The sequence below is a fragment of the Lygodium microphyllum genome, chromosome 17, assembly GCF_053477565.2.
Source record: "Lygodium microphyllum isolate KBCC chromosome 17, Lygodium_microphyllum_v1.1.10, whole genome shotgun sequence".
NCBI lineage: Eukaryota > Viridiplantae > Streptophyta > Polypodiopsida > Schizaeales > Lygodiaceae > Lygodium > Lygodium microphyllum.
The window spans coordinates 62,194,572-62,207,110 of NC_141151.1; the positions used below are offsets into that span (position 1 = coordinate 62,194,572).

General features: G+C 40.1%; 1 protein-coding gene across 1 annotated transcript in view; it reads left to right on the forward strand.

Annotated features, from left to right (window-relative positions):
• The first annotated feature begins 760 nt into the window (after window positions 1–760).
• Window positions 761–12,539, forward strand: part of LOC148021959 (uncharacterized) — a 51,282-nt gene continuing 39,503 nt past the window's right edge. Inside the window, exons 1-4 of the mRNA XM_087697499.1 lie at window positions 761–2,626; window positions 2,716–2,792; window positions 2,910–3,021; window positions 3,113–3,238. Of these exons, the coding sequence (XP_087553625.1) occupies window positions 1,262–2,626; window positions 2,716–2,792; window positions 2,910–3,021; window positions 3,113–3,238 (1,680 nt within the window). The 5' untranslated portion in view covers window positions 761–1,261. The remainder of the gene's footprint in view (window positions 2,627–2,715; window positions 2,793–2,909; window positions 3,022–3,112; window positions 3,239–12,539) is intronic.

The following is a 12,539-nucleotide window of genomic DNA, read 5'->3' on the forward strand; positions in this document are numbered from 1 at the left end:
AAAAATTTTTAAATGAAATGAGAAAACATGCTACATAGCATACTGAAGAGTTGGCATAAATCTCTTCATAAATTAAATAATTATAGGAGAATGTGCCATTTTCACGTTCATTCAAAATACACAATTTATTGAAGTTTTATGTTTTCATTTTTTTCATTACGTTCGAAAGTTCCTACGCTTTCGTTTTCACCATATGTTCAAAAGATTGTCTTCTTTTATTTTCGTTTCACTACTACTTACGAATCTTAAAAAGAATGAATGATGAAGATTTGAATCTAACCTTAATAAACTAAAAAGAGGAAGGTCAAAATAGTTTAAAGTGATCCTAAAAAGAACGAACGATGAAGATTTGAGTCTAACATTTTAGCTCGCAAACGTGATGACTGAGGAACTAATGTATGCATCTCCACACACTTGTATATGACCTTCCTCTCTCTTGAAATAAGAGACAAATTTCGTAACGAAGAGAATGGCCCATACTACTTAACTCTCCCCCTTTTATATAGGCTTAAGGCTTCTCAATGTTCAAAGCTTTCCTTTAAGCTTTTATAGTTTACAAACTTGAATTCAAACATTTAAGCTTTTCTTCAATTTTGGGTGTACGCTTATGTTTTTCTTCTTTAACAAAAAAAGAAAAAGATAACTACAAAATGTCACATAGTTGCACTTGTAAAAAATTGATGTTCTCTCTCTATATAAATTAGCGCGCTATGTTAGTGCGCGAATAGGTCATTAGATTGGGGCAGGACCTGCGCAAGCCGTGTCCTAGTGTGGAGATATAAATATACCCGTATACCCATTAAATTTGCTAAATTCCACGGAGGCAGCAACACCCGACTGTGATGCCGACATGTTGTGACACCATGGCATCTGCGTACTTGTTCCCTGACTTTCCGCTTTCGCGACTCACGATGCGATGACGAATTGAGTTCTTGTACCATCGCCGTTCTACAACCAGGAGCTTTCAGGTGCGCAACGATCTCGGTTTTGGCTTGTCCGATGCAGCAGCCCGATTCTTTCTATCGTACCTTGTCTGGAGCAAAACCGTCCCCCCCCGTGTCCGTTTGAAGGCGAAGACTAGGGTTTGTAGCCAGTGTCGAGGAAGCTGACGTCGCATTTTATCAGGCTTACCAAATGCTCGATCTCCATGCGTTGATACTATATTCCTCGATCTCCATGCGTTGATACTATATTCAAATTGCCGCTGGTAGGCGATGAGGTTTTCACATTAGGTTATGCCGTGCAATTTGACATTATAGCCATGGGAAGCACGGAGGATGAAGCACTAAGTGATTTGGAGGACGATGCAGCTCCCATAGTCCTACCTGCTACATCTGGAGTGGTTTCGAATCCAGAAGGCCTGAAATCAGTGCTAGCAGAGCTTGAGGCCGAAAGGCAAGCCAGGAAAGCCGCAGAAGTTGCAAAGGATGATTTGTTAACTCGGCTCAAAGCTGCCACACGGAAGAGAGACGAGGCAGTCAGACAGAAGGAAGAAGCACAAGTTGCAAAGGAGGATCTTGCAAAGCAATTAACTGAAGCTCTACAGCGGCGAGATGAGGCTGTCAGACAGAAAGATGAGATTGCTCAACAAAGAGATGAAGCTATTAAGTTAAAGGATGAGTTTTCTCGGCTTAGGGATGAAGCAAGCAAATCCAGGGATTCCACAAGGTCTGAAATTGAGGCTGCTGCTCGGTTGCTTGTGGCTGCAGCAGAAAGGATATCCAGCAAGGCTAGCTCTGTGAAAAGCTTTCCTGGAAACCTTCCAAGGTCCACATCACACACAGGGGTAGCAGCAATTGCATATGGTTATTCGAAGCGAGCAGAGGACATAGTGGAAGAGTTGGTAAGGCAACATGAACTGGCTGTGAAGAATCGATCCGAGATGCGTCAGCAGATGGAGCAGCGGAACTATGAAATTGCTATTGAGGTATCAGAATTAGAAGCCTCTATTCAGAGTTTGAAGGATGAACTGTCTAAGAAGTCATCTGAGGTGGAGAAGTGGCAAAGTCTGACTCATGCCAAAGATGATAGAATTTCTGAGATTGAGAAGGGCGCGTCACATAAACTGACCCAAGCCCACAAAGAGATAGAGCTGCTGAAGAAAGCTGCTCAGGAAGCCCAGAACAAGTTAAATAAGATGAAAGACTCAACTTTGGAGTTATCACATCTTATCTTTAAGGCGAATGAAACACTTTCCAGTATTGCTGTCTCATTCTCCATTTCTCAAACAGATTCCTCCAAAAGGACAGCCTCTTCATCTATCCACAACGAGCCTGAAGAGGGGCTCCAGGACTGTATCAGTAGGTTCAAAGAACTCATTGATCTTTGTCTGAGGCTAGGATTGTATTGGAAAGAACATAGAGAGCTTAGGAAGAAGGAACTTGATGAGTTGCATGGCACGATTACAAAGCTTGTGGCAGAGAAAAAAGAGATTGCTTCTTTTCTTCGTAGTGCTCTTGCTAACAAGCAAGACATTGTGATCAACAATCATGGTTCAAACACAGAGAAGAAGAATTCAAACACCAAACACAGTAATAGTGAGGATATTGGTGAAAGGAACCTTCTTCAAAGCAGAATGGAAGAAACATTTGATGATGAGTTAAAGATAGGGGAAGCAATTAGCATGGTGTGTCTTCTAATGCTTGACCTTTAAAATCATTTTGATGCTTATTTTTATTAGCTGCTGAAGCAAGTTTAATCTGATTGCATGAACAGGCCTCTGCATTAGAAAATGAAGTTACGAATTTGAGACAAGAAATGTTTGAGCTGCAACAGTTGTTAGCTACTGCAAGGTATTTGTATCGTTTAGTTTAAGACATGGATTACAGGAAAAGATGGTTGCCAGATTTGGTTTTTCTGTTTCATTTGCTCAATCATACTTTCTCATCTTTCAGTATTTGATATTTTAGGGGAGATGTGGAATGGCTCAGAGTCACCTCAGAACAGCAAGCAAATGAACTTTCTCTGAAATCTGTGCAGCTAGAAGAGCTTGCAGAGAAGGAATCTCTTGCAGAAGACAAAGTATATAGTTGAAACGTTTACAGCTGTGTTAGTGAGTCTCTTTAAGCTCAAGGAACATGGCTGCATTCCTAAAGGTGTTTGGTGCTTGCAGATTGAGAACCTCAATTTTGCATTAGCAGGAGCTCAGGAAGATATTTTACGCTGGAAACAGGCTGCAACCAAAGAAGCAGAAGCTGGAGCTGCTGTTGTTGAAGAGGTTGAGACATGCCAGGAGGAGGTAACTGAAGTTGTTTAAAAGGGATATTGATTCTCAGCAAATTCTCTGGATAAAGAGTAGTTTGAACATAGATCTTGATTTGCCAGCTTGCTTTTGTTTTTGCTTGAGTTGTGCACCTTCATAAGTTCTAAGCTTTTGGCCCTTTCACTCTTAGGCCTTCTTTACTAAAATGTCCTCACATCATTATCCAGCAAAACAAAGTTTGGAAGCCAATTCAATGGTAGTTATTACGATCAAGATTAAGGTTCCTTTAGATGATTCCAAGCATTACTCTATAATGGACAGCTAACCATACTTGAAGGGATGCCAGCCATGCTAGACTTACAAGGACAGACAATTAGAAAGTATCAGGGAAGTTACAACCATTGCCTATGTTTGACTTGCGTTAGGGGAAGATTTCAATGGATTTCATGGCTGACCTTTTGAAAAGCAAGAAGTTCTAGAATGATGGCATTTTTCATTGTGTTGGATAGATTCAATAATCAGGTAAGGTTGATTCCATGCAAGTCTGATGTGGATGCTGCAAGGTTGCATGACTTTTCATCAAGGCAAAAAGGATCGTGTCTCATCGAGATTCCAAGTTCATTAGTGGAGTTTGGAAGCCACTGTCCTATGGCCTTGACACCCACCTAGCTTTTCCCATAGTTTTTCATTGCAAAGTGATGGGCAGGCAGAGAATTTCAATTGTACCATGGTTACTGTGCTTTGTTGCTATTGTTAAGATCATCAGGCAGCATGGGAGGATTACCACCACTAGTCAAGCATGCGATCAATCATACCATGCATGCCTTTGCTAGACAGGTGCTATTTGAGATAGTCTATGGTTGGCCTGTCAACATTGCCTTCAACTACACATTTGAGACTTCTACAGGGAATTATGTGGTGGTTTAGTTGATTGAAAGATGCATACGGTGTTTCATGTCAGTTAATCTTGCTGAGTACCATGGTCCTATTCCTGCCGCATCCCCGGAGTAATCCGGTGTTTCATGTCAGTTAATCTTGCTGAGTACCATGGTCCTATTCCTACTGCATCCCCGGAGTAGGAGCAGGAGTGGGTGGATGCTGTAGGGCTTTACAAGTTGTTGATTCCAGAGGTGTTACTTCAATTCACAAGTACAAGAAGGACACAGTAGAAGGAGCTCTAGTATAATGGTATTTGCTCTTGTTTTTCATCAGCTGGCCAGGATGACATGGCAGGATGTGTCATGGCATGCTGATGTGGCACATGTGATGATGTGGCGGGACTGCCATGTGGTAGGTCAGACTAGGACTGGTTGGATAGGACTACCTTGCTGGTCGGGGAATTGCAGTCCCGAGGACTATTCAACATGGGTGGCTTGCAGCTCATGGGATTCAAGATTTATGGCTTTCAAGTGCCATCCTGTCATGGTCTACAGAGAACAGCAGCAGTCTATAGCAAAGTGGTGTTTGTGGATCAAAGGCGAGCAGGAGTTTGTGGATTCAGGTTATCAAAGACTGTACAAGGCTGGTTTGAGACTGATCATGAGTTGATTCTGATCTGTCCTGGACAAGGCAGCAAGCCGTACTTCAAGGGTTTGAAGCACAAGGAGTGCAGGACTACACTGTGGCTGGAGTGCACCTTGGGTTTGCTGTTGGCAGCCTTTACCCATACACTTCCATATTGCTGCCATAAGATATATGATTAGAGCAAATTTTTTGAGTTGGGGTCTTCTTACCTTTCTTTCAGTTCTGTATTTAGAAGACTTTTGTCTTACACTTAAACTATGATATTTTATCTTCGATTTGCCCCTAATAGAAGAATGCTTGCAAATGGTAAGGTTCAAGAGCATGAATCTCTGCCAATTATTCCCAGTTCTCACTCGTAGATACCAAATTTCTTTGTGGCTGGTGTGAAGATATATGCTAGGGTTTGCACTAAGGAAACACAGAAAGTAAGACCACGATTGAAACACAAAGATTCAAACAGTAATGTGCAAAACTCAAACCCTAAATGCAAAACTCAAAACTCAAAAATCAAAAACACAAATATAAACAGAGAAAGAAGAGAAGTCTAAAGTGAATGAATCAATGCAGTAAACGAATGTAGAGTGTACAGAATGCTTAGGGTAGAGCAGTGAGTGTCTAAGTGTGACATCCATTCCAGACGGATCTCGAGTAACCACTAGTTGGAGATATCAGAGGGTGAGAAAACTGCAAAACACTGATCGCTAAGGTAGTAGGCTGTGAGGTGACAATAGAGGAGGTGGAGGATAATGCAAGTTGCCATGTTAGCAGTTTAGTCAGCTCATGTGTGAGTGATGGTGAAAGATGACGGAAAGACAGACAGAAAAAAACGATGAAAAGCACGAGTGATTCTTCTCCTCCCAACCACGCCTAGATCCGTGCTGGCCCTCTCACTCCGATTCCTTTGCCAGCCGTCAACTTCCTGGAGTCCTACTATTCCTGGACTCTATTACTCTCTAGGCTCCCCTTAACCCGGTTCGGGCGCCCAAGAGCCCGGACGGTCATTCTCGTGCATGTTCCCCTAGATTTACCTTAATGTGACATTAAATGTCACATTCCATATTTATGACCTTAATGTGACATTAAATATCACTTTTAATGTCACATTAATGTCACATTTCCTTCCCCTTAAGAATCGGTTTCGTCCTCGAAAACGATACTTGGAAGGTCTAACTGTAAATCGGGAAACCTTTTCTTTAAAGTACTTACTCGCTCCCATGTTGAGCTTTCTTCTGAACAATCTTTCCACTTAACCAAACATTCTTGATAAATAGTATTCCTCGTTTGTCTATTACGAACATTTAATATTTTTTCTGGTTCATGTGGATTAGATTGGTCATAGAATAACTCCTCAATATCATCATTTAAGATTAGATTATCCAAATCACCCAGCTTCTTTCTTAATTTACTTACATGAAAAACTGGATGTATTTTACTACCAGTAGGTAGTTGGAGCTTGTAAGCCAATTCTCCCACCCTTTTAAGTATTATGAAAGGACCACAATACCTTGGTGAAAGCTTTGGACAGTGTCCCTTTTTCATAGTTTTAGTTTGTTCAGGCACCTTAAGATAGACCAATTCTCCTTCTTCAAAGGAGATGTCTCTTCGGTGAGGATCTGCATATGCTCTAGCTCGATCTTGAGCTTTTTTAATATTTTCTTGAGCAAATTTTAACATACTATTCATATCCTCCAAAAAGTCTTTAGCTGCCTGAACCCTTTCCTTATGCAGTCCTACTGCAAAAGGAGCTCTGGGCTGAAACCCATACATTAACATAAATGGACTATATCCAGTGGAAGAGTGCTTGGCACTGTTATATGCAAACTCTGCTATCGGTAAATACTCTTCCCAATTAGTTTGCCTTTTACTTACATATGCCCTAAGCATATCTTCAAGAATTTGGTTAACCCTTTCAGTTTGCCCATCTGTTTGCGGGTGATCCGCTGTACTTATGCTAAGTTTAGTATCCAATTTCCTAAATACCGCACACAAAAAATGGCTATCAAATTTTCTATCCCGATCAGAAACTATATTTGCCGGAAGGCCATACAATCGGTATATGTTCTCTACGAACAATCTAGCCAATTCTGGTGTTTTAACATCAGTTGAAGTTGGAATAAACCTAGCCATTTTGGTTAACCTATCCACAATCACCCACACAGAGTCGTGCCCCCTCTGTGTTCTAGGTAAAGCAATAATAAAGTCCATGGAGATACTCTCCCATTTCCCCGAAGGAATTTCTAATGGATGGAGAAGTCCTCCCATTTTTAATCTTTCAGTTTTATTAACCTGGCATTTATTACATTTGACCACATAGTCAAGGACGTCCTTATTCATTCCAGGCCAATAGAACTGCCTTTTAATAAGACTATAATTCTTATTAACTCCTGGATGTCCCGCACTAGGGGTATCATGACACTCAAAGAGTATCTGGCGCCTTATTTCTGTATCTTTCGGGACACATACCCTACCCTTGTAGAGTAAATAACCATTATCAATGGTAAAATTCTTCCACTTGAATCCAGTTTGAGCAACCCCTGATGCTCCATTTCCCTGTTGAACATCCTCAAATATTCCTTCCTCAGTAGAAGCACTTTCATTTGGATCCCCATTTTTTATTGCTTCCCATATGTTGGAATATGCCGGATCAACCTGGCATTTCCCTTTTAAAGATTCAAGCAAGTTGGAAGTGAACTGAGTAAAACTCAATTCATTAATGATGGGCATTCTGCTGAGTGCATAAGCTATTATATTATACTTTCCTTTTCTATATCTTATCTCATAGTCGAACTCTTGGAGGAGTTCGGCCCATCTGGCTTTACGCCCGTGTAAATCTGGTTGATCATTAAGCCACTTAATGCTTTCATGATCCGATAAAATCAAAAGTTTGGCACCATACAAATAGTGCCTCCATTTCTTCATTGCATGTACTACTGCATACAGCTCCCTCTCATAAACAGAGTAGTTTTGTTTTGCACGATCTAATTTCTTGCTTTCAAAAGCAACTGGTCGACCTTCTTGTAATAAGACCGCGCCTATCGCCTTATCACTGGCATCAGCTTCAACCACAAATGGTTTATTGGGATCCACTATTAATAGTACTGGAGCTGTAGCAATAGCTACCTTAAGTTTTTGAAAACTTTCATTTTGGTCTGTTCCCCAATTAAAACTTTTCCCTTTCCCTTTAAGTTGGTCTGTCATTGGAACAGCTATTTTGGCATAATCTCGAATGAATCTACGATAAAATCCAGATAAACCTAGGAAGATTTGCAGCTCTTCCAGGTTCCTTGGAGGTGGCCATTCAATAATTGCCCTTACTTTTTCTGGATCCATGTTGATTCTCTCTTTCGAGATAATATGCCCCAAATATTTGACCTCTTGTGCAAAGAATTCACATTTAGTTTTCTTCGCATAAAGGGAATGTGTTCGTAATAGTTGGAATACTAATTGTAAGTGTTCCAAATGTTCTTCTCTTGATTTACTAAAGATCAAGATATCATCCAAGAAGACTACTACAAACTTTCCTAGATAGGGCCGTAAAACACTATTCATCAGCTTCATAAAGGTAGCTGGTGCATTAGTGAGGCCAAAAGGCATCACCAAAAAATCATAATGCCCGTATCTAGTACGAAATGCTGTCTTAGAAACATCTTGTGCCTTAATTCTTACTTGGTGATAACCTGATCTTAAATCTATCTTTGTGAAGAATTTTGCCCCTTGTAATTGATCAAAAAGATCTTCCATTCTGGGCATAGAAAATTTATTCTTCACCGTTATTTTATTAAGTGCTCTATAGTCAACACAAAGTCGCATAGAACCATCTTTTTTCTTTACCTATAAAATTGGTGAAGCCCAAGATGAATTACTGGGTTGAATAAACCCTTTATCCAGGTAATCCTTAATTTGTCTTTCAACTTCTTGATTCTGTGTTTCACTTAACCTATACGGTGGTTTTGAAATTGGGTGTGTATCCTTATTTATATCAATTGGGTGATTTATATCACCCCTATCTGGTGGAAGGCCACTTGGTAAATCAGAAGGAAACACATCTTTAAAATCATCTAACAAACTATTCAATTCATTATTAATATTCAACTCACAAACATAAGAAAATTGTTGCTTTATATTACAGAAAGTAAAAATATTCTGTACAGGAAGAGACCATAGCATATATACCTTACAAACTTCCTTCTTTATCAGCTTCTGAACTTCAGTAGAACACAGCAAAGGATTATCAGACACTTCATGTTCACCTTGAATGACAAAAGTCTTACCATCCCTTTCAAATTCCAGTGTATTATGGTGATAGCTACGTTTTAAGGATGGTTCCAATCCCCATAGCCACTCCCTCCCTAGAGCAATATCAGCTCTTTCCATGTTCATTATTTGGAAATCAAGCTTATCTTTATATCCTTGAATCTCAATTTCCAAATTGGATACCATTGTATCCCATATTTTATTGTCTTGGCCTTGCATCATACGAACAACATATTGATGCTCACTATTTTGTTGGGGAAGTTTCAATTTTTTGACAAGTGCATAATTTATAAAATTATGTGTGGCAGAGTCATCAATCATGACTCTAACCCGTTTTCCAGCTATCAATCCATGTACTCTAAGTAAATCATGTGGCCCAAAAGTAGGCTGCCACATAGAAGTTGACATACAACACTTATGTTGTACATCCATGTGCAAGACCTTTAAAGATTTATACTTTTCATGGCCCTTTAATTCTAAGGTCTGCACTACATGGATTTGTTTTTCTTTTCCCTTGCCCTTGTCCTTATCCTTTCCTTTGTCTTCCCCCTTTTTCTTTTGAGGGCAATTCCAAGCAGCATGGTTAGGGGATAGGCAATTAAAACACAACTTTTCTTTTTTGGCCTTATCAAAGTCATCAGGACTTAACTTTGGCCTCATATATGGTTTCTTTTCAAAAGGTTGTTTTTTACCCTTTAAAAAAATGGCATTTTCCTTTTAAATTTGCCCACAAATTTTAAGGTTTCCAATTCCTTAGACTTGGGCTCCGTATTAGTGAGACTAGTGAGTGTACCTGGACGCATACTATCTTCATAAATTAATGCAAATTTAATTGCCTCTTCCAGCATCTTAGGTAAACTCCGTTTTATTTCCTTTTTACAGGCTTTATCCAGTCCCCTAATGAATCCTCTTGTTTTTTGGAATTCATCTATTCCTTCCAGTTTGAGGATTATCTCACGATATTCCTCCAGATATGTCAGCAGGGGTCTTCCCTTTTGTCTGACATAATCCCAATCTTCCCAATTTCTTTCCATTTCATTTTCAGGAAGAAATTCTTTCAAAAAGACAGATTCAAATTGAGCCTAAGTTTCAGGTATTTTATTTGCCTCCTTTAAAGTTCGCCACCACTTATATGCTTTGGGCCCCAAAGTTAAACTAGCCTCCAGTGCTTGGAGATGTGGTGGGGTATTTTTTAATTTATGTAAATCTTCCCATTTTTGGAGGAAATTAAAGATTGTGTCTTTATTTCTATCTTTTTCCTCCCCGTAAAATTGAGGTGGTTTCATATCCTTTAGAACTGGATTATCCCTCAATTTATGGTAAGTTTGGGGTTCCTTAGGATCTCGCATAGTCACATCTAAATCTTTCGATGAAGATGGGACATCTGAGATTTCTATCTTATTTTTATCTCTTTCCAACAATAAAGTTAACTGAGATTTTATTTCAGTAAGTGTTTGAGTTAAAAATTCCATTTGAACCCCCTGAGTTTGTACACGAGCAGTAAGATCATCGAATTGCTCTCACGTAGCAAAAAATTCTTCCCATTGTTCTTCTTGTATTTCTGGTTCATGGGGATCTACCATAGGTTGGTCCTCAGAACTAGAACTTTCCATTACCCTTTCTTTCCCTTTTTCTGCCATTAATACATTGGAATTGGAAAGCAAAAATAAGAAATTTGCATACAAGATAGAGCACTTCCCTGATTTTTAATGGAAGGCTGTGGTTGCTGGTTTGGAAAGAAATCCGAAGAGTAAGGAACAAATTTCATCGCCCGAAGAAAGTCGGTCACGCAGAAAATGGAGCTTCTTTGCAGAACGACTAGTATTCAGCCCCCTTCTTTAATAATCACGCTGGTCATTAATGTCGCTTTCCTGAATTTGCTTCCTGCTGAACCTGTACTTATGATATAAATACAGTCGAGGCTGAAATTGCGTGTCTTGTTGGTGTGTTCATGGAGAAACATTCACAGTCAGGTGTGGGCAAGATTCGATGGCCCACGATCAGTTTAAAAAAAAAAAAAAAACTCGTAAAACAGAATGGCTGCCCCTTTCGATATGTTTTGTGGCCAGAATTACACGTCACGTTAGCTTTCGTGACGTGTCACGTCACTTCTAACCAGTGACTTACGGGTCTCGTTACAGGTCCGTCGATTGTTGTCGACGTCTCGTATGACTAGCGACTTCTTTTCGTGACGTGTCACGTCACTTCAGATCAATGAATTCACGGTCCATCGAACTTTCGACTGAACAGATTGCGGGCGAATCCGTCACTGCTCTTCCGTTGAAGGCCTCTAGGAATCCTCACGGCTCTGATACCAATGATAGATGACGGAAAGACAGACAGAAAAAAACGATGAAAAGCACGAGTGATTCTTCTCCTCCCAACCACGCCTAGATCCGTGGTGGCCCTCTCACTCCGATTCCTTTGCCAGCCGTCAACTTCCTGGAGTCCTACTATTCCTGGACTCTATTACTCTCTAGGCTCCACTTAACCCCGTTCGGGCGCCCAAGAGCCCGGACGGTCATTCTCGTGCACGTTCCCCTAGATTTATCTTAATGTGACATTAAATGTCACTTTTAATGTCACATTCCATATTTATGACCTTAATGTGACATTAAATATCACTTTTAATGTCACATTAATGTCACAGATGGGTAGAGCAAGGATGGCATGAATAGGAATAGGTGGGCCACCCAAGAGCATTGGCAGGAAGCCCATGAAGCCGAGGAGGAAAAGATGGTTGGCAATTCGCTAACCACACTTATCAACTCTTATGACATTGTCGCTAGGAGAATTGCTTAGGCAAAGCTCTGCACCATGGAAATGATTGAAGCGATGGATAGAACAAATTGATAAACATGAACCGCAAGACTTACTTGATCCTGATGCTAGAAGCTTTTGTGGCTGATATATACGAATCCTCTGTAGTACTCAGTGCTACAATTTTCTGCAACCTTGAACACCAAGAAATAGCTCCACCAGCCAAAGTAAAGACATACCCATTGGTAGACTTTCTAGTGTCAAGATCTCTTGCCATGCCCGAATCATAAAACCCCTGCAGCTCTAGTGGTGGTACCATTTCCATAGTATATACATTTGTCTTGTGTACCTTTTAAGTATCTAAAGATATATTTCATTGCTTCCCAATGTGGATTGCTAGGGTTAGACATGAATCTACTAACAACTTCTATTGCATGGGCAATGTCTGGACGAGTTGCAACCATGGCATATATCAAAGAACCACAAGCTGATGCATAAGGTATGCCTTTCATTGCAGTAGCAGTTATGTTATCTTTTGGGCAATCAGCTTTGCTAAGCTTTGTAAAAAGAGACTTAGCATCTAGCCATATTAAATCTGTCAAGTACTTTGCTGATGTACTTGTCTTGTGAGAGAAACAACAAGTGCTGTCCTCTTATCTCTTTTAATGCACATGCCCAAAATGTGTTCAGCTGGTCCCAAATCTTTCATTGAGAAGGCTGAACTCAGCTGCCTTTTAAGAGTATATAAAGTACTCTTATGCTTTCCTACAATCAGCATGCCATCCACATATAAAACCAG